At 42.2% G+C, this 27,948-nt stretch overlaps 3 protein-coding genes across 16 annotated transcripts; 2 read left to right on the forward strand and 1 right to left on the reverse strand.

Moving 5' to 3' along the window:
* The first annotated feature begins 1,250 nt into the window (after positions 1 to 1,250).
* Positions 1,251 to 2,826, forward strand: LOC137674280 (uncharacterized). Its single transcript, XM_068419526.1, is given in 4 exon segments — positions 1,251 to 1,596; positions 2,458 to 2,489; positions 2,492 to 2,537; positions 2,540 to 2,826. Coding segments are annotated over 4 exon segments (711 nt in total).
* An 8,822-nt stretch (positions 2,827 to 11,648) lies between these two features.
* Positions 11,649 to 24,381, reverse strand: NFYA (nuclear transcription factor Y subunit alpha). Of its 10 annotated transcripts, none has more exons than XM_068419496.1 (10): positions 24,215 to 24,381; positions 20,980 to 21,101; positions 19,181 to 19,267; positions 16,746 to 16,892; positions 15,341 to 15,472; positions 14,574 to 14,679; positions 13,897 to 14,045; positions 12,921 to 13,094; positions 12,437 to 12,538; positions 11,649 to 11,736 (listed from the first exon to the last, which is right to left on the reverse strand). In XM_068419496.1, the coding sequence occupies exons 2-10, from the start codon at positions 21,052 to 21,054 to the stop codon at positions 11,683 to 11,685; spliced, it is 1,026 nt and encodes a 341-aa protein (XP_068275597.1). In that variant the 5' UTR covers positions 21,055 to 21,101; positions 24,215 to 24,381; the 3' UTR covers positions 11,649 to 11,682. The 10 variants fall into 10 exon arrangements, with proteins under 10 accessions (XP_068275597.1, XP_068275593.1, XP_068275594.1 ...); XM_068419492.1 differs by having other exon boundaries at positions 13,897 to 14,063; XM_068419493.1 differs by having other exon boundaries at positions 13,897 to 14,063; positions 19,181 to 19,264; positions 24,215 to 24,380.
* Positions 23,774 to 27,618, forward strand: OARD1 (O-acyl-ADP-ribose deacylase 1). Of its 5 annotated transcripts, none has more exons than XM_068419507.1 (6): positions 23,774 to 23,993; positions 25,106 to 25,173; positions 25,731 to 25,875; positions 26,026 to 26,084; positions 26,466 to 26,578; positions 26,900 to 27,618. In XM_068419507.1, the coding sequence occupies exons 2-6, from the start codon at positions 25,138 to 25,140 to the stop codon at positions 27,000 to 27,002; spliced, it is 456 nt and encodes a 151-aa protein (XP_068275608.1). In that variant the 5' UTR covers positions 23,774 to 23,993; positions 25,106 to 25,137; the 3' UTR covers positions 27,003 to 27,618. The 5 variants fall into 5 exon arrangements, with proteins under 5 accessions (XP_068275608.1, XP_068275607.1, XP_068275605.1 ...); XM_068419506.1 differs by lacking the exon at positions 23,774 to 23,993 and adding an exon at positions 24,554 to 24,584; XM_068419504.1 differs by lacking the exon at positions 23,774 to 23,993 and adding an exon at positions 24,638 to 24,801.
* The last annotated feature ends 330 nt before the right edge of the window (positions 27,619 to 27,948 follow it).

Consider the following 27,948-nt stretch of genomic DNA (forward strand, 5'->3'; position numbering starts at 1 on the left):
CATGGTTATGTCTCAAATCTCCAAGAAACTTCTCCTGATTCATTGAAGATCAGCGTTAAAGAACTATTAGCTTTTTTCAGCGTGTCCTGCATATCTACAAAACGCTCCAATGCTTCCCCCAAAAGCAGGAAATATAACCAGAACTAGATGGTTTGTATTGAAAGCTAGTATTATTGTCTAGAAATCAGCTTTTTAACTGAGATTCCACTCTCTAAGGACTGAAGTTTTTGATGCTTTTGGCAATGCAATGCTCTGCAGTCAGCTCCAGTAGCTGCACCACAACACCAGGCAGAGTTATTCCAGAAACTCATCCCCAGTATCCTTCCACCAGGGTCTGAACTGAGACCCATCAGCTTCGTGTCATCTCAGAGCAGTGCCAGGTGACAGACACTGTCTTTCCAAGGTGATGAAGACCAGCTCCCCAAAATTGCCTTGGACAGTGTGGATCCTTCATGAACAGTGACTGTGGAAAGGCGTTAGGAACTGCAGAACATAACAGTAAGGGATGTGAAGTGTACATGCAGCTCTGAACCCACTTCCTTGTTTCTCAAATGATTTTGCAAACAAACACTCTCTCTGTATTTCTCCCTGTACTTTTTCTGCCCTCTCAAAGAGATGTTACCAACACATGATCATTGCTCACCACTTCCCAAAGTGAAGCTGCATTTAGCTCTCCCAGGAAGACCCCAAACCCAAGGGCATTCACACTTCTTTTCCTTCCACAGCCTGCAAAGTTAAATAAAATCAAACTGATTATCTGACTTGGTGTGGGTTCATGATAAAGAGCTGCAGCACACCAGATCACAACACACCACCCAGAGAACAGGTAACACTTAGAACATGCTGGTGTGTTTATAATGTACAGAAATGCTTCTGAGACCTTTCTCGCCAACTATTGTGAAGTTCTCAGTCTGAAATCACCTAGCATGTGGGGAGGAAAACCTGTGTTTTTTGCACTCTCCTGATACATCATGGGTCAGGTATTGTCATACACAGGCTACTGCTGTTTGCTTTCTTAGTGCAAATAAATACTGAGTCCACAGAGAGGAACAATAGAAATAAAAATGGAAAAAGGGTAGTGGCACTAAGGCTAAGCATAGATATTTATTTAGGCAAACCTGCAGAGTTAGATTACTCTTCTCAGAGGCCCAGTGTGAAGAGTCCCAGTGGTACCATGTAAGAAAAAACTGGCATACTATGCTGTGACTAGTTGTAGCATCAGTTTTCTTCCTTCTGTGGAAGAATCATGCATGCCAGGAGAGGACACGCAGGTGTTTCTGCATACAGAGGGAGAGTCCTCCAGAGCCAACTGCTCATATGATGTGCACAAGAATTTACAGGAGAAGAAATTTTGGTGCAAGGAGCTGTCAGAAAAGTCTTGTCCAGTCTTAGCCTTGAGTTCCCCTTTAAAAGAAAGGATTAACCTTTACTGTGCACTGCATCGTTCAGTTGACCTGAGAGACTTCAGACATAGCTGGTTTTCTGTGATCGTGACAGCACTTCAAAGAGACAATTCTGGCACATATCAGTGTGGTGTGTGGGGTGACCTGAAGAATGTTCTGCTGCAAAGAATACAGATTGTGGTTTCACTTGAGGGTGAGCTATGAGGTCAACAGTGCACTGAGTGGGAGACAGCCAAAATAAATCAAAAATGATGTGTCATTTCCATTTTTGTTTCACGGCAAAACATGGTGTATCTAGACACAGAGATCTCACTAGAGGTTATCAAGGACAAGGTAAAACCCTATTAGACAGCTCAGTATAGAACTACAATATGTACCTATATGTATCTAGAGGCAGAAGTGGCCAGAACATTATTTTTGCCATAGCAAATCAAAGCTTTTCAAAGGAAAAAACAGAAAATAATCAATATTTTACAGGTTACCATCAAACCCCATGAATACAATTTTGTAGGATTGTATTAATCAGAAACAAATGGGTTTGGGACAAATATTTCAAGTAAGATGATGAAAAATAAAAAACAATGCCTCCTCTGGCACAAAAATTTCCATTCTGTTACAACTGTTTTACACTCCCAGAAACCTTTCACACAGAAAAGCTTTGGTAACTCATAGAAGGCTTGTGAGATGGAGCAACACCACCTTAAACTTGAACACACGTATGAGGCATAAGAAACATGATGAGGTGGCTCCATGTCCCAGCACCTGGGGAATTTGGCAGCAATAACAGCCCTGGAACCTGATACAGCCCATGTTCAGCAATCTGAATTTCCCATTTGCCACCACAACCTCATCTCCAGTGACCACCCTCCTCAGACTGGGGCTGGTTATTTCCTTGTTTGCTGCAGATTGGGACTGGTTATTTCCTTGCCTTCTGCAAGTTCTCTTTGTGCTGCTGTTAGCTCTGCTCCTTTGTTGGGTGAGATGCACACTGCTATGGGGATTGTTTTTTCCTGTCTTTTCTCCCTCTAATGAATCACCACTCTATTTTCTTTAGAACCTGTAACGCTATTTGCCAAAAAAAATAGAAAAGAAGGAACTCCCTGTCCCTGTCCCCCCATTGCTCCTATTCTGTGACAGCCAGATCAGGAAACTTCAACATGTTATTTGGTGCAAAATGGTGTCCCAAATTAGATGTCAACCTATTACCAGAGGTAACTCTGATCAAAGTATCATTAAAGTAGGAAGGACTGAAATGATGAATGACTTCTCATGGAACATGATTAGAGTGTGGCTGAAAAAGCTCCAACTTAATGACTCAGGAGAATATTATCTTGAGAGCCTTTTCCAGGGGAGAAACAAACTACTGAAGAGGATCATGCTGGAAGTTTTGGGTGAGTTAATCAAAGAATTAATGATCTTCTAAAACTCAGCAATTTCTTACCACTTGACAAGAAAGATTACAGATCAATGTTAAAGAGCTCTTTTCTGAGCCTGGAAATTTCCTGAGACACAGACAATTCCTGAAATTTTTTTTTAAAGCAGATTTTTGATACATACTAATGGCATAAACAAATTGCAGCCAACTGGTGGGAGGAGTCTGGCTTGGCTTCACTGACTAATGAAATTCTACATTTACATCAGCAGATGAAACAGACTCCGAGCAATCTGAATCTTTGCCTGCATTTCTGCCTGAGTTCATCTCTTTGCCACTGCTCATTAGTAAACTTCTGTATTTGTTTTAATGCTTTACTTCCTTTTCTGCTTTTAGCCAGAAAAACAGAAGATACTTAGTGGAAGCTATTCTTTGATTTTCCTAATGTGACTGAAAAATGTGTGTGTGGAGGGGAATCACACGATTCATCCCTTTTCTAAGGAAAGTAGAAACCAAATCTCATTTGTCCCTCTGCACATGATTAATCATTGAATAAGTAGGTTTTCCAAGGCATCATGCAACCAAGTATCAAATATTTTGCAAGAATGAAAAAACACCAGAGGACAACCTGTTCTTGTCCTACTAGCTACTTACTACTAGCTCTCTGGCTGGGCCTACACTCGATGTTTTCATTTAGATACACTGATAACAGGTACTATCCAACAACCTAAACAAAACTCCCAGCTCTCACCTGAGGAACTGGTTGATTCCATTCCAGTGATTAGCTGCATTAATAAATCTTCTTTTACTGGTAAATAGCACAGGATGGATATCCTTGTGCAACTTCACAATTTCACAGCTAACTAGCAAGCAATACCTCTGCACCATTCTACAAACCTGCAAAGCAGGATTTTTTAGCACAAGAAAAAGTCACCAGGGTCAGATCGATGTGGGAAAATCAACTGCTCTTGGTTTTTTTTCAAGCACTAGGTGAGACTTCTACTGAAGATGCTCAGTTTGACTGAGTTCTTTCTTTCTACCTGGTTAAAAAAGGGACAACTCTACGGCGCATGCAATGCTACAGTAACTCTGCCTTTTGTACAAGCAGACCAGCCTAAGACCAATCCCAGCTAAACAACATAGTATGGTAGACGAGAGTTATTACCAGGCCTGATCAAAGGTGACCCTATTAATAATCCTGATCAGAGACAGACCACGAGAAGGGCTACTGCATCCTGATGAGGGATGCCTTTGAACTCTGGTAGCACTGCAAATGACTGCAGGAAGAGAATTCAAGCTCCTGAGCATTCCCCAGGCTTGCCAAGTGCCAAAGAAAATACAGCTGGGATGGATCCTCTGTGGCTGTAGATCAGTACTGACCTCATGGAACCACAGTTGTTTAGAGACAGCAGGGGTAATATTTGCATGCTGAATTTTTATCCTGGAACCATAATCCATTTTCAAACACACAAAATCCCCTCCCAAATTAACCTAGTCACCTCTGGTGCTGTAAATAGTAATGGAGACATCATGCTTTTCCCTGCAGGACTCTCTAAGCTCTCATGGTGCTGAGTTCCTTCCTGCCTACAGCTGCCCTGATTGCTACTGTTATACTCCTTGTCACTACTTACATCAGAAGGAAAAGGGCATGTAAAGCTCCCTAATCCTCTTGTCTAATTTTCCTGCCCCTACAGCTTGTTGTCCCACCACCCTGAATGTAAGGAAGGTCTGTTCATAGGGATCATTGTCCAGAGAGGCAATGAGTGAGCTGAGAGCGAAATGCAAGATGTGAGTTAAATGACAGGGAAGGGATAGTGGGGACAGTGATTTTTAAAATGAAAAGGTAAAGGTGTAGGCTTTACACTCAAAGGAAATTCTGTCCTTTATGGCAGGAAAAGGGAAGAACTTTGGCAGACATCCTTCTTTCAGACAAGCAGCACTGCAGGTAAGATATAATCAGAAATCCCTCATTCCTGGTGCTTTGTTTCACCTCTGCCATGCACAGACACTGGCTCTGTGTTTACCACGTGTGGGGATTATAAAGTGTGCGGTACCATGCATCCTATGGGCTAGCAGGCTAAAGCTGGCTGTCTGTATTTGCTGATTGTCTGACAACTTGTTGCAAAGCAGGCACAACCTAACTCAGTTATTTGAGTAAGTCATAGCCCTCCTGCATTTCTTTGTTTACAACACTCAGAAAAATAAATGTAATAACAAATATGTAATTTTGATAATTAACTGGCCTTGGATCTTCAGTAACGTCACCAAAGGTTCTCATCACAGGAAAACTTTGCTAGTTGCAATCACCCTAAATATTTCGAGTGTTAACTGTTGCTGCACTTTTCTACTCAGTCCCTTAAATCTGAGGAAGTAAGTTTTGTGTAAGAGAAGTTTTCTAAACTCTGAGCACACATTGCCTTTTCCCATGCATCTCCTCCCCTTCCCCAGTTTCATGATACGAGGAGGAAATATTTGTGCTTGTAGATGAACTAATATTCAGAAGAAAAATTGCTTAATTTAACTTCTCATTGTCTGTGGTTTCTCAGAAGTATGGAACAAAGCAAGCAGAATGCCAGATGGGGAACTGAATGACAGTACAATACATGCTGTCTTAAAGGAATCAACCTCAGCCAAAGCCTGAAGATGTTATGTCAGTCAACATACAGCCTGCACCAAAGTTTTCTTCCATGTTCGAGAACCACCAGGCAATTCAGCTTCCTCAGGGCCTGTGGAATATGCTCCTGTTATCTTCAGAGCCACAACTCCACATTCTGGAACTGAAAAGAGAAAGATAGGTCCACCTAAACAAAGCAGCACAAAGCCTTGGGCTTATTCACAGAATTTTGCCAAACTGCACTTAGAAACAATCCATTTGTAACCAGTGGCTTAAACTGGATGCATATGGGGTGTGAGGCAGAAAGCAACTGCAAGGATGCACAAACACAGGGATGCACAAACCTTCCCTGAAAAAATAACTGCACTTTTCTAATAGTACAGCATCACAATCCAGCTATTGGTAAGCAAATCTAGCAGAAGGCTATGGTATATTTCCTTTTTGTAAATTGCATTATTTTTAAACAACAGGCAACTATAAACCCAAATACAGGAAACTGGTTCTCTCTTGTAGCAACAGATACAGTGCCACAGTCAACAAAGGGCTATGAGATACGGGAACATGATGCTTCCTTTCAGACTCAACTTCAACAGCTCACTTAAATACTCACATATAAAATGTTAATTATTGCCCACTCTGATAAGGTCCAAGTCAGCCAAGTGGTAAAGAACTTGCTTTATTTTAAACATACGAGTTGTTTCATGGACTTCAGAGAGACAAGTAATGCACTTGACATGTTTTAGTAAACAAGAGTCTTGTTGAAAAATATTTGTCTATGTTATACTGTGTGCAGAATTTACACCCAAAGCTATTTATTTATTTTTACAAAGAAATAACTTTGTATTTCCTTGCCTTTGGTAGTTGTTGTTTATTAATGCCACACCCATGTTACAGTATAAATCTAGCTTGACTTTATTATAAATTAAATACATTTTGATCAAACTACTGAATCCTGTTATCATGGTGATATGTGCAAACATCCATTAGGGATTATGGATAAATACCAAAATTAATCTGACTGAGATTTTCGTCTTCATTCTGTGAGTTGGGCCCAAGGATGCTGAATACAATAAAAAATGGCTTTAATTTTTTGGTATTAAGATTGCAAGAAGACTCCAACTTAGGTATTGGGTGTCATGGGAGGAAAGGAATGTGAAAAAGCAGAGAAGACATCCATGAATCACATAAACTCCACTCTGCCTGTGAGTGCTTCTACAATTCTGAGAAGGGGGAGAGAAAGAGGAGAGAGAAGAAGGACACTCTGTTGACTGATCTGATGTGGCTACATGATAGCAGGCTTTTTGCCATTATATTGAGATTATTTTGTCCCTCTATTGCAAATTCTCTGAAAAGAAAGCTAGGAAAAAACATAACAATAGCTAAAGAAATAAATTTCTGGCTTCCTAAGCAGGCTTGCATGATTGCATTCTTCACTTTCTGTCCTAACTTCCCATTTTCTGTTCTTGCATACTGTTATTTCCTTTTTTTTTTTTGGTCATCACTGCATTGACCAACTCTGGAAAGAATTAATGACCGACACCTTTGTGCTTTGGGTCATTTTTGAGACATCAAAGGTGTTAGTATGAGGACGATACCATTAAGGTCTGAAATGATACACAACAGGAAAGAGAAGTGGTTAAGTCTCTTCCAGTAGCAGTTTTGCAAATTGGGTAAAATTCGCCATCTGCCTAAGAAGCCAGGGAGATTTGAGCAGGAGACAGAGATGAAAAGGACAATGTTTTATCAGCCACTATGTAAACCATCCAGTTCTGCTCCATCTCTTGAAAGCCCCACAGAAAGAAAAACGGGAAAGTTTTTTGGATATAAAATATTTTGGATATATTACAAACTACAGAGCAGGTCTTTCAGGGATAATTATTCAATGCAATGAATCCTGCAGCAAGCATGCAAAGAGACTGAAATGTCACCGAAACATGCTAAGCATTATGCCAACAGATATCCAGGAGCTGGCTAGCTATGGAAGGGACACAGTGTGACTACTATGCATATTTCCCTTAATGATTAGAATGGTAATTTTTCTTTCAAACCATAATTGCCATGCATCCTCTTTCCTCCCAGCCCAGACTCACCTAAGATTTTCCCCACACTCCAAGTGCACACAAAAGCAACACTGGCCAGGTCAAAGCAGCCTTCCTTCCCTCCCCCAGCTCATCGAGGCCATTTCCCAACTTCAAGAGGGTAACAGCAGCTTCCCTGGCCTCAGAGCTGAGAAGCAGCCCCTCCTCAGCCAACCCAGCTCCTGCACACAAACCACCCTAGAGCCGCCATCTTGAGGGGCTCCCTTAGCCCGTGAGGAAGAGCAGCAGGGCAAGATGGAGGCCCTCTTCACCAGCCAATCAGGTGTCCCAGAGCAACACCCGTCCAATGAGCACCCACGGCGGGACAGCCCAGCTTCCCTCAGCCAATCAGTTCCCAGCACTCACCCCAGGGGCGGGCAGAGCAGTCCCCTCAGGCAGCAAGATGGCAGGATGGGGATGGCGGGAAGATGGATGCCAAGATGTCTGTGCCTTTCCCCACAGGGCAGACGGGCAGCAGGCGCACCCAGCCATCCCCCGGGGTGGAGGCCGAGCTGCCCTCATTGAGGGCAGGAAAGCTTGCCAGCCGCTTAGGTGTTTCTCAGCGGCGCCAAAACTGCCGCCTGCCCTCACTGTTCCCTCCTCACCACTGCCACTTGACTGAAAAGAGCAGGTTGTCTGAAAAACAGAGCCAAAGCTTGTTCTCGGTTTATAAATTTTTATTAGCTGGATAGTGTACACAGTACTTACAATTGCATCTATTAAAGACCAAAATACACTTGAAAAAATGCATCATATAAAAAAAATTATAAACTTTTAACTATATACAAACTTTGCCTTACATTACATTAATCTCAGTACCCTCCCACAGCCATTCACAAAGAAAAGATTTTCCCCCCCTTTCTTTTTAACATGCAAGGCCTTAAAGCCATTTAGCATCACTTGAGGATCATTTTCCACATCCCATTCTTAACACTCATAAAAAACTGGTTTTTGATCGGTTCGCTGCTCCAGTGCTGTCTGGGTCAATCGACCACATTTCTCCCCGAGCCTCTTCTTTTATCTTCACCCACTCTTTTATGCTCTCCTAAACTGGAGTTTTAGCTCAAGTGTAGCCAATGCACAAAGAATTCTCATTTAATTAATAGGTTTGAACTTGATGATGTCTCCAATTTAACAAGTTTACCCAGGAAAAGAAAGCAGACTTTTTTTGGTAACGGGGTGTTGACCGATAACTCCAATCTCACCAAGCAAACACTAATTTTAGAAGAGATACATATAATCCAAAGAAACGAAAGATATGACAGTAGCACTCAGGCTTTCACATCACTATTTAAAGTATTAACGATAAGACTTCCTATATAACACAAATCCATAGGTCTTAATACACATTCTACAACAACGGATCAGAGAACCTATATATGAAGGGCTTATTGGAAAAAAAGTTTTATCTGTTTTGAAGAAGTTTACACGTTCTTTAAGAAAAGAAGTAATGACTCATTACAAAAAATACCTATGTCAGAGCAATAATTTTGCTTCCCTAACTTCCAACTCTCAGAGGGGGTTCTCCAGGACAGAGATTAGCTGTCAGCTGAAGAGCAGAAACGTTACGGAGGGGCTGTCTTACTCCAGCACCGAAATATTCGTCCAGCACATGAATACTCCACTGACAAAATGTACAGATGCTCTAAAAAAATATTTACAATGCTGCTGCAAATTCAACTAAAGCAAATTTTTTGTTATTCCTTCACTAAAAGAGAGCTACATTATTTCCTGAAATGGGTGACCTCACAAGAAATGCTAGGTGAGGATTTCATAGTCGCCAACTGAAGAAAATAAGCACCATGCTCTAATTGGCCAAGTATTTTAAGGCGGAAGCAACCAAAGGCACCAAAGATGCCATCAATGCAACAGAGGTAAACAAATGCCTTTTGAATCACTAGAAAAAAATCCTAATGTAAGATTTGTGAGCAGAATGTTAGATTACTAGTATAACTTAAGACAAAATTGAAAGAAAGATTTATTTGCACGTCAAGAACTAGGCCACCTCCTCCCATAGCTGCAGGTGTCACTACATGACAAACAGTTTCCTTCTCAGCTTTGGTTCACCATGTCAGCTGTGGTATGGGTAAGAACATGGAACTAAAAATTCAGAAAGAAAATGAACTGAACTCCATTTAAAAAAATCCAGCTGCCTAACTACAAATACCAAATCTGCACTTCTTTGTTCTTTCACTGGCTCCACACCTCCCCAGGTGGCTGACCTAAACATTGTCATCCTTAGTATCTAGACAGGCACACTCTTCCTTCAAGACTGCCTGCTGGCAACGTAGAATCTAACATTTCTCCACACTTCTGCTCTCTCCTCTTGCATTCCTTCCCATCTTCTCATACTCTTAGGTCTAGTATTTTTCTCTTTTATCCAAAATAAATAGAATTTTCAAGGCTCTGTCTTTTTGTATCCTCCCAGTCTTCTACAACTTCCCAATTTGTCCTCCATTTTGCATAAGCTTTCAGTGAATGGGAAAACATAGGAGGGAGATAACATGGATTGTATTTTTCAAGTTTCATTTTCTTTTTTTGTCACTTGAAAACAGAATTCACTGAATTTAAACCAGTCTCTCCCATCCTTGGATGCTTTCCTCAAAAACACCCCACCTTCTGCTACTTTACCTATTCAAGGTCCATAATCACCTCCCTCAGTGACAATGCCTGGCTGTATTTCCAATCCCATGCTTAACTGTGATGCAGTTTTATGTTTTACAGAACACAAAAATTGGAAGAGATGGGACTATAGCATGCAGGTGATACACCGACAGGCTGTAAAACTCATTCAAGATGGGAGGAGACAGGCATGGAAAGATGCAAGTATCACCTGTTAAAATGCTTATGAACTACAGCTTCCATCCTTCCATTGCCAAATTTCAAATGAGTAGGAATGGAGCAAGCTTAAAATCTGTAATGAGCTATGGAATTGAAGATATGTTTTGTCGATTACTCAGCCAGAAGCCAGCTATAGGTCATGAAAAAAATCTTTTTTTTTTAAATGTAGGTACTCCTCCTTCATTAAGTGCCATTTTTTTTTCAATTTAAAGACCACAGTCTATAAAAAGCCCGGAAGGTTCATCAATATCTGCCTTCATTTGTTGAACAGTCCCTCAGTTACATCAGGATGAGCTGAGTTGCCCTATGCTTCTGCTGTCTTGAAACAATCCCTCACTCCGTGCAGAACGACAGAATTGTAGAACTGATTGAAAACAGACATCATGAAACACCATCACAAAGATGGTCAAGTGCTATCACTCTGATTGCAGATTTTACATCTTTTGGAGGAACCATGCACTGGACTGGCAGGTTAGAAGGAAGATTTTTTTTAAAAAAAAAGGTCCTTTGGAAGAGACTCACTTAGAAGTGTTAATCCTTTTTACACACTAGCATCCACTTTTCTTCCAAAGCAACAACTACTGGCAATAAACGTACCAAAAAACACCCAGAGATTGCTTTTACTGATTAAATCCTTACCCCGACGTCACCCTCTCCCCTCTTACTTCTTGGAAAGGATACACAATATATCAAGTCTTGTAATCATCTTGAAATATTTCTATCATTGTGACTGGATAGCTGAAATTTTCCCAGAGAATAGCTTGCTGCTTACATATTTTACAAGGTGGAACTTAACCCCCTTCAGTTTCTGCCAGTTTCAGAAGTGCAGATGCAACAACAGGGAACAGTTCAGTTGACAATAAAGTCCAAAGGTGTAAAGAGTGGATGTAAATAACAAGTCTCTGCTGGGAAAACAAAGTACTGTGGTGTAGCCATGTCAGTGGTGGTTGCTATAAAGGGGTTATGTCTCTGTACAGAAGGGCTGTAACTCTTGAGAGGTCTTTGCTGGCCCTGCTCCAGCATGCCAGAGTTATTGCTGATCACTGAGTCAGTGGCACACTCTCACCCATGGCCAATCTTAATGCAAGAGATGTTTAAAAGAAAAAAAAAAAGGCATGAGCAGTCAGACTCTGAAATCCCTGCGCTGGATCAGAAGAGTTTACCAAGAAAGTCGTTAAGTTTCTATTTGTTGAGTCAACTGCAGTTAAAATCTTGACCACATACTGAAAACGTGGTGCTTGTTCTGTAGAAAAGGATAGGCTGTGATATGGCGATTGTCCCATTGAAAGACTCACTCGGTACACTGGAAAGGCAGGACAGACTTGCAGAAGGGACGGGAATTTTATTCAGTTATTTTATTTCGTTGAGCAGTGGTTAGGAGACTCTGATCATCTGTGTCATTGCTTCTTCATTGGTCTGAGTTGGATCCTACAGATTCAAAACACACATCATGTTGTAACTTCAAGATTTTTCCATAACAGCAGAGAGAATCACGGACAACTCTGTCAAGATGAGATACTCTTGCCCCCTCCCTTGATCTCTAAACATTTCATATTTTTACTGGGTTTTACAGGCCAGTGTAAGAGAATGAGATATATAAGAAATATTCTTCTGCTAAAGCCACAGGACTGCTTTAAAGCACTAATCCACAACAGAATTTGCTAGTTCTACTCTACTGTGTCTCTTCCTTTGAAAACCTGTCTTGCATTTCTAACGACAATCAATACACAGCTAAGAATCAGATATTCACATTTTTTAATTGTAAGATAGGGTGTCTCTACCTTTAATTCATGTTCTAAAAAAATACTTCTGGTATGCAACCAGAAAGGCTGCAAAGACTGTATTTCTTAGGACAAATACAAGTATTCTCTGTTTGTAAAACAAAGTGAATACATTTCTATCAATATTACTGTAACTGAATTACTCAAGGCAATCAGACACTTGCTTTCTACAAGTGAGACAGAAGGTTTCTTTACAATGCCTGAAACATAAATTCAAAGGTAGAGAGGGACAAAGGTCAGCAGCCTAGCCCAAAAAAGAACAAACAAAACAGTACAAAGACCTTTAAAACATATTCTGAAGAACTGGAAGTGGCAGTTGTCCAAAGAACAGACAAAATTCTACTCACCTGCATATGAGGGCTGTCTTTTTCCTTTGGTGAGAAGAAACGTCCACCTTCTCCCCGCTTTCTGGCCATGGCATGACGATGCCGAGATTCATGCAAGTATTTCTGCAACATTATGAAGGAGGTAATGAGAGACCAGCCTACTATTTCTAGTTCAGTACTGTCAGCAGGGGAAATTCCTGACTGCTAGAGAAGTCTGCCCAGTCCCCATCCTTCCCCTCCTCCCTGAAGATAAAGTGTTTACAGTAAATGCCCATTTGCAATACAGCTACACACATATTCAACACTTAAAAGCATGCAAAGGAGCACAACTGCCATGAAGAGACTTAAAAAAATTACTCTGATGTAGCTTATGAACAACAACAACAAAATAAAATAAAAAAATCAAAGAACAGGTTAAGATCCCAGTCCTCATTTTCCAGCACAGGTGGTTTTCTGTGCCTTTCTCACAGAGCAACTCTGTACTAGATCTGAGTTATATTCTCACCCTTCTTTCTTTGGGAATTTTTCCCTCTGCTTCAAGCTTAGCACGCGCCTGCCTCCTCTTAAGGATCCGGTGATACTGCTTGGCATTTACATAGAGGGGCTCTTCTTCCAGCATTTCTGCTCCAGGCAAAGGTATTCTCTGGATAGCTGGTACCGATCCAGCTCCAGGTACCATCTGTACAGAGAGTATGTTTTTAGTACTTGCACGTCAGAACACAAAGTGAATGCAAAACAAAAAATATTTTAAAAACCCCGTTAAAATGGAAAGTGTTCAGGTTTTGTTCAGATAACGCACCTACTTAAAATAAAAGGAGTAATAAAGTTGTTCTTAAACTGCAGAACAAATTTAAACAAATCAATTACTTATCAGTCGTGCTTGGTTTTTTCCTGATAAAGGTAAAATTTCAATACAATATACAATTCTATTACCATGTTACTGCTTCTTGTACAATTAAGCATACAGGACATGCCTATTGCTTCCCTTTCTTTTTGGTTATCACTTATTTAATTTATATGATAATTTCAGAGCATTTCTTAAGCAATATTACTTGTACAGCTGCTGACATCTAGTGGGGACGAACAATAAAATTCACATTAAAAGGCATCACACTCCAAAGAAATAAGAATTGGCAGAAAAAGCACTTTTATGAATCAGAAAAACAAGTACTAAGGGATCCTCAAGTAAAGCAATAGTTGATTCAATCTTTTTAAACCTCTACTGATCAGTTAACAGCTTATTTTGAATTTTAGTTTCTAGATTTCTGAACTCAATAAACTGCTCTGGGAAAAAGAAAGTACAAAATACAGATAGCAACAGGACACAGGCCATTAAAACTGAAAACTTACATTGTTTAAACTAACGGTAGCTACTGAGAAGACTGATCATATCAAGGTGACATGAAGCTCAGACAACAGTTTGTGTACAGACATCTTAAACCTCAACCTTCAAAGATATCAATGGGAAGTTAAATACATACCATAACCATTCCACCTGAATTGACAACATTTCCAGCAACTGGCAGCGTCACTGTTACAGTCCCTTGCCCACTACTGGTTGTATTGGTGTTGGCTCCCGTTTGGACTATCTGGGCTCCAGCCAAACTGGCTGCTGGAATGGTGATCATGCCTGTAACAGGGACTGTAACTTTAAGAAAATAAAACACAAAAGAAAAAAAAAAACCAAACCAAAAACACGCACACAAAAAGAAGGGAACACCATTAGTCCCACTTCTGTTTTTTACTCATTCATCCTTCCATTACATGCAAAAAGATTTAGAAAAGCATTGCAAGTTATTAACTAAATTCCATCACCTCGTCCCCATACTTCCTATTTATTGCATTTGTATCTGCCCAGTAAACCCAGTGTCAGATAAGACAGCATGTACTCCAAGGTGTAAAAGTAAACGTGTGTGTTTCTATTCTAACAGCCCTTGCCAAATAAAAGAGCCATATTTTATTTTTCTGGGGAAAGAACCATAGGCTGAACTCCTGTACAACATCATAAGCATCTCTTCTTCCATTCACTATGCCAACAATTCGTATCACAGCGCTACTAGCATTGCAAGTCAATGTTTTCTTTGACAATAATTACAAGGCAATAAAACCCTGTCAAAGAGATATTAAGTCCTGACTCTTTTCACACCAAAGCTCATACCTTGTTGGAGAATGGTTCCATCAGCATTAACTGGCTGATAGACTATGGTCTGGCCTTCAGCTGCTTGTGCTACCTGTTGTCCTTGAACTGCTATTTGCTGCTGGGTCTAAACAAAACAAAGAACACAGTAACTTTACAAATTGCTTATTTTTCAAATTTTACAATTCCTGAATAAACACATGGTGCTTAAGGTGTTTCAGGCATCTATTTCTTTTGCTTTATTACCAGCATCAAGAAATAGGATGGAGCACAAACCAATTGAACTGCAGGTAAAATACCTAAAGCACACATAACATACTTTTTCTAACAGTGTAGTATTTAATACTGAAAGAAACAAGTTCTAGGTTTCCTGTCTCACTATGAATATGTTAAAGGAAGAACTATTCTGCTCAGAAATTTAATTTTGGTCCTAATCAAAAGAATCAGCAGAAACCCCAGGTATGACTAGACTACTTCACAAAATGGCGCAAGTATGAAATTAGCAATACTTCACGTTTTCAAATTTCACAAAATAGACAAAAACCACCATGAACCAATAAAATACAGAAACACAATGGATAAAAACATGCAATCTATTTATTCTGCCCCAGAGTAATGTATGAAAACACCACAAAAATATGAAATTTATTCTCAAGTTCTCCTCAATATTATTAATTCCTCCTTTTTTTTTTTTTTTTCCCTTTTTTAACTTAACCACACCTTAAGTCATTTGTCAAGTTTCTCTTCCTATTTCTCTCAAGACAACCCTTTCATGCTGGTGCAGTTACCTGTGTCTGGCCAGCAGTAACTGCAGTCTGTGGCTGCTGTATAATGATCTGCTGGGTCTGGCCCTGCTGCCCCTGTACCTGCACAGCCTGCCCACCTTGAATCTGAATCTGACCTGGCTGGACCAACTGAATCTGTGGAAGAAAGAGTCAGAAAGGAACATTAACTATGCCTCTTATTTCTCCCTCCTTGGCCTCAGCATTACCAAATCATCTCTGAGGATGATTTACTCTTGCAAAGAAAAAGAAAGCACTGATTCTTCTCTTTTTTCCATTTTAAAATGAAGAGTTTTAATTTATTCCTCCATGTGACACAGCAGTCACAACCACACAGAATAGAGGAAACATAACATGCTGGTGTCATTATGCCCTGGCAGTTCTCCACTGCTTACACAAAAAAACGGTCAAAAGAAATAGATTATTCACATGAAACTAGGAATAATAATACTCAGGAGAAAGAAAAAAAAGAGGATTAAGAGTGTTAACTATCCAGCATACAGAAGCACTCCCAGGTATACAGAAAAGTTGTATTCAGCTTTGCAGAGAAGTCTTTCCACCAATGTGGAACATTTCTTAGATTAAAAAAGAACAACTGGAATATGGTTTGAAACTTGTGCTTAAAATCCCAGTTATGGATTTTCCTCCAACAACCAGACTGTAAAGAACCTAACCCAACATATATTGTCTTTCAACAAAAGGAATTTTAAATAAACACTAAATAAACCTCTCAAAACACCAAGACATCATGTGCCTTCCTGGACTGTGCTGAACTTGATTCTTAAATCCCATTCTCAAATCACTAAAACACTTCCATTATGCTGCTGTTACAGTTCTTCCCTTTGCTTTTGAGGGACACACTTTGAGCACCTGTTTAAATTAAAAAACTGTCTTTTAAACAAATATTTCAAAACAATTGCTTCTAATAAAGTCCATCTTCTATACCTTCTACAGTAGTACCTTCTGTGCAATGGAAATGTCTAACTTCACCTCCACCCATCACATATTAGATGAACTCAAGTACAAGTTATTTTCAAGAAGCTGTCTTCAACAAAAAAAAAATCCTCTTTCTGAGCCATAAATTGAGTAGGCACCAGATCACCAATTAGACTACAAGCACCAGTTAAAATAAAAATAAGAAAAACCAAAAAAACCCAAACCAACTCCACCTGGATTTTAATGGACTTCATTTAAAAGGTTTGCACCATCCCATAAAATACAAAAATCAAATACACAAAGAATTTTCATTGCATTCTTAACACGCAGCTCACTGCCACATCCTTAGCTGGAGAACAACCATCTTTGCCCAGTTTATTTCAAGAGTGCTGAGCCAAATGTTCTATCTGACAAGGCGAGAACATCACAGTTCATTCTCTGCAATTTAGCTTAAATAAAATCAGGGTTATCTCACCTGCTGCAGTCCCTGTGTTCCAGAAACCGGGACTTGCATGATTGTCTGGCCCTGACCCCCAGGCACAGCCTGCACCATGATCGGCTGGCCAGTTGATGTGATCAGCTGACCTCCGCTTACTTGCACCATTAGGGGTTGACCCTGGACCTAGGAAACAGGAGAAAAAACAAACAGAACAATGAAACAGTCTGGTGACGGGAAGCCAGAAACTGAAGCGGCTGCCACACGAGGCTAAATGCTTACCTATTTTAATGCGGTGACCAGAGAAACTGAGCAACAGTCACTAACCTGGGTTCATAATCAGCATCAAATATCTTTAGTTTCTAAATTTTTTTCCATGATGTGCTAGTGGATTTAGTAAGTTATCTTCTTCTGTTGCAGTCTCACCAAAACTTCCAAGTCTAATTGCAATAAAGCACGGCTAAATTTTCCAGACACAATAACTACTTTCATGCACAGCCCAGGAGCAAAGCATAGTAAAAGAAACTTCATTATCCACATCACTATTACTGATCTTTAATAGGGGTTCCTAATGAGAAAGCTCTAAATAAGCTGTTCTGACAGAGAGATTCCGCATAGCTTCAACTCTCTTCAATTACATACTTAAAACATTTCCATTTCCTAACTGATATATAGCATCTGATGTTCATAAGAGAATCTTTTTATGGTTATTACGTGAAATTATAAATGTAACACCACAAAATGTAGTTCAGTAAGGGAGAGTGAAATAAAATGAGCAGCAGCCACTTCTTGGCCCAACAAGGCTTACAGTGGATTCATAAATTCAGCATTAGAGTCTCTGGACTCTTGGACCAGGTATGTCTCTGGTCACTAGGAAAAAGGCCAATGAAAAGAAAAGCAAGGGGAAAATGTCTCTGTTTAAACACTCTCACCTGCTAAGTCCCCACACTCCCCAAAATACGTCTTTGAAAATACCACACCTCCACAGCTTAAACGTGAAATGAGTCTTACGAACTAGGTAATCACTCTTTACCAACGCTCTGAGTTGTTCAGAAACAAGAGCAACACAACATTATAAAAAGCCACTGAGTTCTTGGGTTTTCTACCTGCAAATTTCAAGAACATGCAATAGCGAATGCTTACTCTCCAGCTGCCGTACGACATCAGCACAGATTTTCAGCACATACTGAACTACCTAAAAAAAGCTTCATTTTGCATAGTTCAAATACCGTAGTGAATTAAATGCTAACACATTCACAGAAAGAACCACAGTTGTACCTCAGTGATCAATGCCCTACCTAGAATACTGTGACTTTACAGGTCACCCAATACCCTTGTGACACCCTTCTGTTCCTCAACCTTGTAACTATCACATACAAGTCCCTAACAAAAATCAGGAGTACTTGTTTTGAATTACAACACAGAGAGAGAGATAAGCATGCTCAGGTCAGCCACGGAGAAGCACAGTCAGCAGCACAACATCCAATAAGCAGAAAGAAAAATGATACATTCCAGGATCTTTGTTAATGTATTAGAGCAAGCCAAAAAAAAAAGAAAAAAAAGGGGGGGCACATAGTGACGACCACGATGCCACAGTGACCCAAGCAATTCAAGTCAGCCAGCTTTTCATATTTTAACTCTGAACATAAAAAATGCTGTGTTCAACTTTACACCTGGCAAAACCATTCTAGCCTGTGGAACTCTCCTCCTCTGAAGAATTAAAAACCAAACAAAACCAAAATACTGAGTGAACAATGTGCTACTACACTGCTACGGCTACCCAGGGTTTATGAACTCCTTTAAAAGCCTCCTACGTGAACTAATAAAATGAAGTTTGCAAGACAGAAGATACTTCACATGGAAATAAATCAGGGTTTGAAACAACCTTGCATTTCTTTCCAGTCTGTGACGTATTCACTGTTAGGATACATACTTCTCCTGGGTTTCCCTGTGTTATTCACACGTAAATAAGAAATCAGATCTCTCAGTCCCACAGAGGCCAATATTGTCCCCATTTTTTCACAGATGAAAAAATTTCCCTCTTCAAGCTCATGGCTTATCTACCACCTCTCCATCTTTCTTTCATGTAATGAAGACACAAAACTACTCACAGTGGATATCAGAAATCTAATCTCCTTGAAACTACAGGAAATCTTCAGGTTATCTCTCTTGACTGTTTCATCCTCATCTTGGTGTTTTTTCCTTTTACATCCCATTTCAACTACTACTCACTTTCAGAATTACAGCAGCAGGAATTCATAAATGCATCGGGGTTTCTGGCATGCACCTGAGATCCAGTGAAAAGCTATAATCCCATGCTCTGCATGGGATGCTACAGCTAGCATAAAGCACAGATACTACTGCTAACAAATTTTCCTGTTCCTATTGCAAACCCTGGAAAAAACACAGCATTAGATATGTGGCGATGGCGAGAGTCATGCAGTGCTCACAAACACAATTAGAGAGATCACCACTACCTGGAGGGTCTGGACTTGCTGGCCTGAGGCGGATGCCACCTGGGCCTCAGTCTGCAACTGGACAGCAGTGACACCACCCTGCTGCTGGGAACAGGAACAGGAATAGCTTGAAACATGGAAATGCACAGCTCTGACAAGAGACGACGACACTTTGCTGGAAGAGGGTGAATTTAAAATTGATACCCACTGCTCTTGGAACATAAGGAATGTGAATATGTTTAGCAAACCTGAGAATGGAATACCAACAAAACTGCGTATGACACCGGCAGGTTTCAATATCCCAAACAAAAATCACTTACAAATAACATGAGAGATTATTTTGCAGAATTTAAAGTCTCAGCTTCAGTGTTTCACACTGCTACCTTTCTGCTTCACGTTTCCTTTCACTGCCCAGGTTTCTTACTGTGAAGGGGTTCCAGATTTGTGTCAGACTTGTTAGTTAAAATAAAGGCCATACACTCCTTTCTGCACAGAAGAGCAGCACAGACAACTACAGTCTAAGCTTCATCTATGTCACCCCTGCATCAATGTCTTCCCACCACTGACCTTGAAGGACAATCTTGAGAGGTTGCAAGAGCGGTTAAATCTAAAAGCCTTTTCTATCTTTAGCCTCTTTAGTAAGAGTCCCAAAATAATCTGTGTTATCTGTGTTAGCATTTGGGAGATGAAGGACATCTCTCAACTACAAGCTGTATTACACAGGCCTGTTAAAAACATTTATTTTAGAACAAAATTTCATGTCAAATACAACACTGGCTTTAAGAGCACATACTAAAAATGAAACAAGCCAAGGTATGTTCTTACCTCCTTTTAACCTACAAAGTGTCAATAAAACCAAATATATCTTCTATTATCTGCTGGAAGCAGGTATTTTTGATAATTGTTAAGATAAATTTTTTTAACCTCAAGTATAATCTTGTTCTGACTGAAAAGTCAACTTCAATCAAATCCAATGGAAGAAGCTGGTCCCCGCTATCAGACGCTCAAATAGGCTGATGACAAAGCAAAGCGAATCACACTGAAAACATACTCCAGTGGCTCACTCGTTTGCACAACAAGCTAAGAAACATCTCTTGCCTTGAAGTAGAACAAACATCAGATGCAACAAAAATTCAGCACCAGCACAGCTCACCTGAAAGTGCATTACTATATCTGAATGGGTGAAACTTAACAACAGTAAAAATCTATAAGCCCTTAAAAAAACCCAGCCCTACTCATCTGCACATTCTAACATGAACCAGAAACTTCTTTCTGGAATGGATGAGTTCATCCAAAGCTACATGTTTTGTTGCAATTCCTGTCCTGTGTGTTTGTTTTGATCCACCTGCAGTTCTAAAACAAAGGATCTCAAAAAAATACTTCTCTTGAGAAAGCTGGAGAAAGCCTCTACAGGCTTGAACAAAACCTATTTCAGTTTTGGGAGGAATTTACATTCTTCTTTGTGGACAACTGACTGTATTAATATTCTGCTTCCTTCATTTTCAGAGAGGATTTGTTACTTTCCTCATGTCACTACCAGTTTGCAAACTCCCAACTACACTGAAATTTGGTAACTTGCATACCTGCAATTTTATTAATTTAATTTTATAATAAGTATTTTCTTTAATAAAACATATTTACTCTGACTTCAAGTCAAGTCAGATCACTGAGCACTGATCAGGTGACAGAAGTCAGGTAAAGACATATCCAGACAGTATCATGAAGCATCTTGCTGGTTCTGTGAAACTCTGAAAAGTCCAAACAGATTTGTAACTCAGCACTGGCAATGCCAGCTCACCCGTGACCACCTTCCATACCTGCTGCTGAATCTGTCCAGCCTGCACAACGATCTGCTCTGTGGAACTGTTACTATTAGCTGCGTACTGCTCCATAGCGCTTCAGTTCCAATAGGGTAAAAGGCACACCTCAGTCTGTGTATCTGGTGACACAAGACAAAAAAGCAAGTGATTATTGTCCCAAGGGTTGAAGATTAGTATTATCTTACAATAGCTGAAAAGCAAACCATCTGCTGACACTGAGGTCAGAATCACACAGTAAGAGCTGCTGTTTAATCAAGGACCTACCTCGTTCATAATGTCACCTTACTTTCATTGAGTAACAAAACTAGAATTGTAATTTCAAGAACACATAACTTGACTGAGAAGCAAAAAGCATCTCCATCTCAATTCTGTCATTATCTTCAGTGAATCAAACAGTAGCTATGAACCTGTTTCACCCCTCAAGTCTGTGTATTCTGGGCTATAGACAGTTGCCTACACTGCACATTGGTGGAGGAGAGGGGTGTGATTGCCAAAAACCTCACAATATACAAAGTTTCGGTGTAAAACCAATCTACATTTCAAGAATTCAACAAAGCTAAGTGAAACTGTCTCTCCTTCCACAACTACACAGCACTCCCTCCTCACATCTCTTTTCTTCTCTTCCTACTTTCATGTATTTTGAACATAGCCAGCAGACTTCTCCCTGCTTCCATCCTTTTACTGCCTCTCATTTCTTGGCCCCTTGCCTACACATATGAAGAACACACTTGAAATAAAATACTCAGTTCCATTACCTCCTTCTCCCTCCCATTTCTTCTCAAGTCGATCAACAAGGGAAGAATTCTTACTATTACTTTTAATGAGGTATTTGATTTATGCTATGACTGAACAAGCACCTGCTACATTAGTGAAAAAGCAGCCTATAACTTTAATCTTCGAAGTCGAAAGCAACAAAAAACCAGGCCCCTTCGGTTTTCAAAGAAATGCACACAAAATTTATTCCCAACTTTAACTCTAACAGTTGCTGTGGTTACTACTGTAATGACACCTTTCACGCTTCCTGCTCCTTAACTTTAAAACATCTTTGTACTTCACTGTCTTGCATTTATCTTAAGAACACTTCAATTTTTTTTATCAACTTACTCCTCACCATGACCTAAGAAAACACACAATGATTTTGCATTTCGTTGTTTTCTTGCACATTAACACCAAATGTCGCTTACCTACAAAAATAAATGATTAACCAGCACGTATCAGGTCAGAGCAGAAGCACGCTCATTACCGGGGGCAAAATACTCAGCCATAATAAAAGAACCTTCTCAGTCCCTATCAGATCTTTTGTTCACAATAAGGATGTAACCACACCAACCCTGCAGATCACAAAGCTAATTTGAGTCACAGCACTGAAAGGCACTACATTTTACCGCAATTTTAACTCTATCCTTGGCCCATTTATTAACAGTTTTTCACAGCCTGACAGAATAAAAGAAGATAAATAATCTTTCTGAAGATGTTGTTGTCTACGAAGGTTCTCATTTCAATTTTGCACTGTAATAATTTCTGCCCTGAATGCCTGTGGGGCTGTCAGAAAACAGCTCTCACATTTCATCCTTCAGGGAACTATTTCAATAGCAAGCACAGGATGCCAGTAAACCATATTTGCCAAAAGTTCTCTGGCTTCCTTAACACCACAACCAATAATCACACACAGGCACACCCCTACTTGGGAATGATCCCTCACAGACCCCTGTACAAGCCCCTCTCTTGTTTACTTAAAATATTAGCAGCATTGTAATCCTAACTCTCTGCACCAGCTGTGGCTAGCCAGTTACACACAGATTTTACATGCTGGATCAGAGTCCTCCGAGGGATTATTTCATCCCCTTCATTAAAGCACAGAGCACCAGCATTACTGTATCAAAGTTAAATTTTAAAGATCAGTGATCTGCTTCAGTGGCGTGCTCCTCCCACCGCTGATCTCACCAGTCAGCTCCTCCTCACCAGGCCCTTGTCTGCACTGAAAAAGACTTAGTGTTCTATCAGCATATATTCATATATATATATATACACACATATATATGAGGCTATAGAAGCTACATCAACAACAGTTCCGTCAGCAAACAAGCTACGCTAAGAACACACTAGCGTGATAAACTGTGCCAGGACTTGAGCTATCTTTAAAGCATGATTTTTAAATGTGTTGTATCCTGAAGCAACATTTCTAAATTGGCAGAAGTTTCTAGGGCAGACCCTGTCAATCTACCCGTATGATCTTTGTCCTCTAAGGACACCAGCAGATCACAGACACCCACATGAAGCCAAAGACAGGATTTAACTACACAACAGCACAGACAGGCCAGCCTTATCTCCCATTGTTTGGCACAATAAAACAGGTGGCACCCAGATTTTGTTTCCAACCTCCTTAACAAACATTCAAGTCAGGGATGTTTTTTATTTTATTGCAGAAAGGCTCAGACCTGGGGGTTTTCTCAGCGGGCAGAGCACACGGCGCTGGGCTCGGGCGGACGAGGCAATGCCCTGCAGCTCACGGAGGACAAAGCCAGGCAGCCCCGGGGCCCCTCGCTCCCGCGGAAAGGGCCGTTTCTCCTAACCGAACAGCACGTGGGTGGCGACAGTTGGCGTCCAGGTGCGTTGAGGGGAGGCGCGCGGGGGAGCGCGCACAACCGCTTCACCAGCACGGGGAAGAGGAAGGGGGACAGCGACCTGCCCTCGGCGCACACTCGGCGCCTTCCCCCCACCTCCCCCGGGCAAGGCGGGGGAAGGAGGAGGGGGAGGAGAAGGAGGGGCACCGGGGCTGCCCGCGGCCCATCTGTCAGCAGGGCCGGCGGGGAGGCTCGCCCGCTCCGCTCCCCCCGCCCTGGCCGGTCGAGGGCGGGGCCCTGCCGGCTCCCGTCCCAACGGCCTCGCACGGGGAAGGCCTGTCCCCGCCACGGGAGGCCGGGCCCGCCGCGCGCCTCCCCTCAGCGGCCCAGGCCGTGGCCGCACCTTCTCCACCGCTGCCGTCCTCGGCCCCGCGGCCGCAGCTCCCGGTACGCTCCGCCCGCCCCCGCCCCGGGCCTGAGCCATCTCCTCCCGGCGCGCCCCCTCGCCCCCGGAGGCGCCGGGCCCCGGGCCCCGTCCCCTCGGCTCCCCCAGTGCCCGGCCGGCCGGCCCCGGCCCTGCGAGCGGCCTCCTGACTGGTCACTCGGCCCCGCCAATCCCGGCGCTGGGGCCGGCGCTCGGGGGCTCCATATTGGCTGCTCGCACTCACCGTGCCTCGCTCCCCCGGTTCGCGTCCCACGCTGATTGGCTCCGCTACCGCTCCCCGAAACCCAATCAGCGCCTCCACTCAGCCGCCGCGCAAAATGGCGCCCAACCCCGAACAAAGGCGAGGGAGGGGGCGGGCACGGGCGGCGCAGGCGCACGGCAGCGTCCGCCCCGCATGGCCCCGCCTCCTTCGCGCGGCCCTTAGCGCCGGGCACCGCCCACCTGCGCCCTGCCCAGCTACTGCGCCTGCGCGCCAGGCGGTGCGCGCACCTCTTAGGACCGCCGCGGCCGGCAATGCGCAAGCGCCGCCTGAAGCTCCACTCCCTTTGTCTAGGCTCCGCCTCTGAGCGTCTTGCGCATGCGCTTGGGCGACGGTAGGTTGGGCCTCGGAAAGTTCTCGGCGGATATCATAGAGAGGGCGTTCCTCCCGCCTGCCTAGAGAGGCGCGCGGCGGTCGCCATGTTGGCGTGACGCTGGGCCGCCGCGGTGGGGCACGGGGAGCGCTGGGCTGCCTGATGTGGGGAGCGCTGGGGAGGCTCCTTGTGGCGCAGGGCCCGGCCCGGCGGATCGTTCTTCACAGCGTGTCCGCGGGTGTGGCCTGCTGAAGGGTTTCCTGAAGGGGCAGGGGTGACTTGGAGGAGAAGGGAAGGCCTGTGGGTGCCGGCTGTGTGGTGACCCTGACCTGGGGCCCCCTTGCCCCTCATGGGCTGGAGCTGTGGGGCTGCACCACAATATTTGGGGCACTGGCCTCCTCCTTTTCTATTTTCAGGGGGTGTCTTGATTGTCCCAGCTGTCCCATAGATAAAGTAGGCTCAGCCTTGCACATTTTGGCACACCAGCTTATTGCCTAGTTTGGGGTTCCTAATAACTGTTTTTCTCTCTGTTGTTTTTCTAGCCACAGGAGTCTTCACTGTAGCCCACGTTACCATGGCCACCCACTTCTCCAAGGATCAGGAGGAGAGAGTGCGTAGAAAATGGGTTATGTGGGCTACTGCTGTGATGCATGTGTCTGTAAAGAGAGCTTCTTGTTACTAGAGACCTAATAACAGGGCAGGTGGCTCTACCATCTAGCTTTTTGGCGGAAGGTGGCTGATATTGCTAAATTTCTTGTGCTTTTGTGCTTATGTCAGTGATGCAGGTATTGTACAACAGCACAGAGCTTACCTGCGTAACTAAATATCTGGTGCTATCCAGCATTGACACACTCATAGTACGCTGAAAATGTGCACTAAACCAGTTGTACTCTCTGTTGCATAATTTTCCTTTTTTAAGCATTGGTTTTGTAAAATTAACTGTTGAGCTGGCACGTGATGCTCATAACTGATCCTGCAGAAAAGATAGTTATCTGTATGTTCATAATTCATGCCAACTCATTTACTTGTGAACTGCGTCTTAAGCTCAACGCCTTACACTCTTTACAGTACAGGCTTGCCAGATTCCCTGTTATCTGGGTATTCTGTTCTCTGAGTCTGTGCTCCTAGTTTATTTTTATTTACCCTTCTGTTTGTGGTGTTTTCCAGATCAAGTGCGTTAAGGGGGACCTTTTCTCGTGCCCCCAGACAGACGCATTGGCACATTGCATCAGCGAGGACTGTCGTATGGGTGCAGGCATAGCTGTTCTTTTTAAGAAAAAGTTTGGAGGCGTACAAGAGCTGTTAGATCAACGTGAGTGATACACGTGGGGTGGACATGCAGGAGCTGAAGGGAAAACCTTGATTTCCAGCAGTAAGGGTATTCCAAGCTACTTGGGGCGCGGGGGGGATTACGTAGTGGAGTGTAACTGCTTTTAAAAACACCTTAATTTCTTCACTTTAGAAAAGAAGACTGGGGAGGTGGCAGTTCTCCAAAGAGAGGACCGATACATTTACTACCTGGTAAGAGTGGGACAGGACTCAGGCACTTCCCTGTAACTAAACTCTAATAGATATGATGATGAGGGCTTTAATAGTCATGGGTTTTTTGAGTATGTTCTTCTATATAAGAGGTGTGAGATGTATTACTCAAATATTGCTAGTTGAAGAGAAGCCAAGCTGTCTTGTGTATGTATATTTAAACTTCACATGGACAGGAGTAGCTGCTAAACTACACTATTTTAAGCTGTGAAACAGTTCTTTATCCAAGTCTTTTTCTCTTCACAGTAGTTAAGTCTGGGTGTGGAGTTTCAGAGTGTAGTGGAATGTGTTTTATTTTAAAAGAGAAAGTAGTTTGCAGTGATCATGCCAAAGGCACACCTGGCTTTTTACATTTGTACTTAGATTACGAAGAAGAAAGTTTCTCACAAACCAACGTATGAGAATATGCGGAAGAGTTTAGAAGCCATGAAATCTCACTGTCTAAACAATGGAGTTACTGACATTTCCATGCCCAGGTAAGAAAATTAGTTACTGTGGTTTAAATACTTCAATGTTTCTTGCATAGGAGGATTGTTTGAGAGATGATCCCCAGCTGTGAAATAATGAGTTCAAGTATCCACTTCTATTCAATTTTGCAAATGAAATTTGCATTTCCCAGGGCGTTTAAGCGATAGCAAAACATACAAGCGTGGTTGTTTCCTTATTTTAACTGCATTATGTTGATTTGTAGTGAGCTGAGTTAGTGCCACATAAAATTGTAGCTGCTTGAAGGGCTGGTTGTTCATAGCATGCTCCAAAAGAGGCCATTACAGCTGTTCTGGTGTCTTGTTTTCCAGGATTGGATGTGGACTTGACGGCCTCGATTGGAGTAAAGTTTTGGCAATACTTGGGGAAGTGTTTGAAGACACAGATATAAAGATCACAGTTTACGCTCTGTGAGCGAAAGAGTCTAAAGAGAGCCCCATTTCCCTTGCTTTCAGGAGTGGAAACCTGTTAACTGACGAGAGGGGAAACTGCATGCTGAGCACATTCTTTGTCCGAGCGTAGCTCACTTGTGTTGTCAGTGGCTTTTAATGACAGCCAAAAAAAAAGCTCCAGAGCAGCTGATTTGGGCTGTAGTGTTCAGGGAGCCTGTGAAGAAGGCAGGGGTGTTGCGGTAACCCTCTGCCAATTCCTGGTCTGTTCCCACAAGCCACCAGATGTCACTGGTCCTCCACGAAGCACCTGCCCGCACCAGAGCTGCTACTTAAAGCTGACAGTTCCTGTGCAGAGTGAAATTGGAGTTGTCTTGCTTAGGCATTTGTTGGTTTGTCGTTATGGTTGATGACGATGAGCTGTGGAGCCCTGTCACTTTTTTTTCTTTAAAGTTTTGCAATGTTCATACCTGGCATGCAGTTTACTTACTCTGTTCATTACAGGATTAAAAATTTAATTTCTACCTTCTGGCCACAAATAATTTTTTGTTATGAGATTGTACTCGCTGAGCAGCATGCTGTGAACATTCAATAAATAGCTTCAGTACTCTGCTGTCAGAGCACAGTCCTTTTGAAAAACACACCTCTGTCTGTACGTGTTGTGGCTGTATTCTAGAGGAACTCTGGGTTTAGAGGGGGAATGCTGGAGATGTGTAAAGACACCTTGTGGGTGCATTTTATACCATATAATTGGTATAGGCTGCAGAACTCTGCTGAGAATCCACACGTGATTGCCTGATGTGCTGTAAAAAGTCATAGTATGGAGTTTAAGGTTTGCTTTTCATACTTCTTTTTTTTTTTTTACTGCATTTGTAGTTTAGCTGTTCTATGTAGGGTGGTGTTTGATGTCGCCCAACAGCAAAAGCAAATCAGGAACACACAGTTCATCAGATCAGTGGTAAACACTTGAT

Source organism: Nyctibius grandis, chromosome 27, assembly GCF_013368605.1.
Source record: "Nyctibius grandis isolate bNycGra1 chromosome 27, bNycGra1.pri, whole genome shotgun sequence".
Classification (NCBI taxonomy): Eukaryota; Metazoa; Chordata; class Aves; order Nyctibiiformes; family Nyctibiidae; genus Nyctibius; species Nyctibius grandis.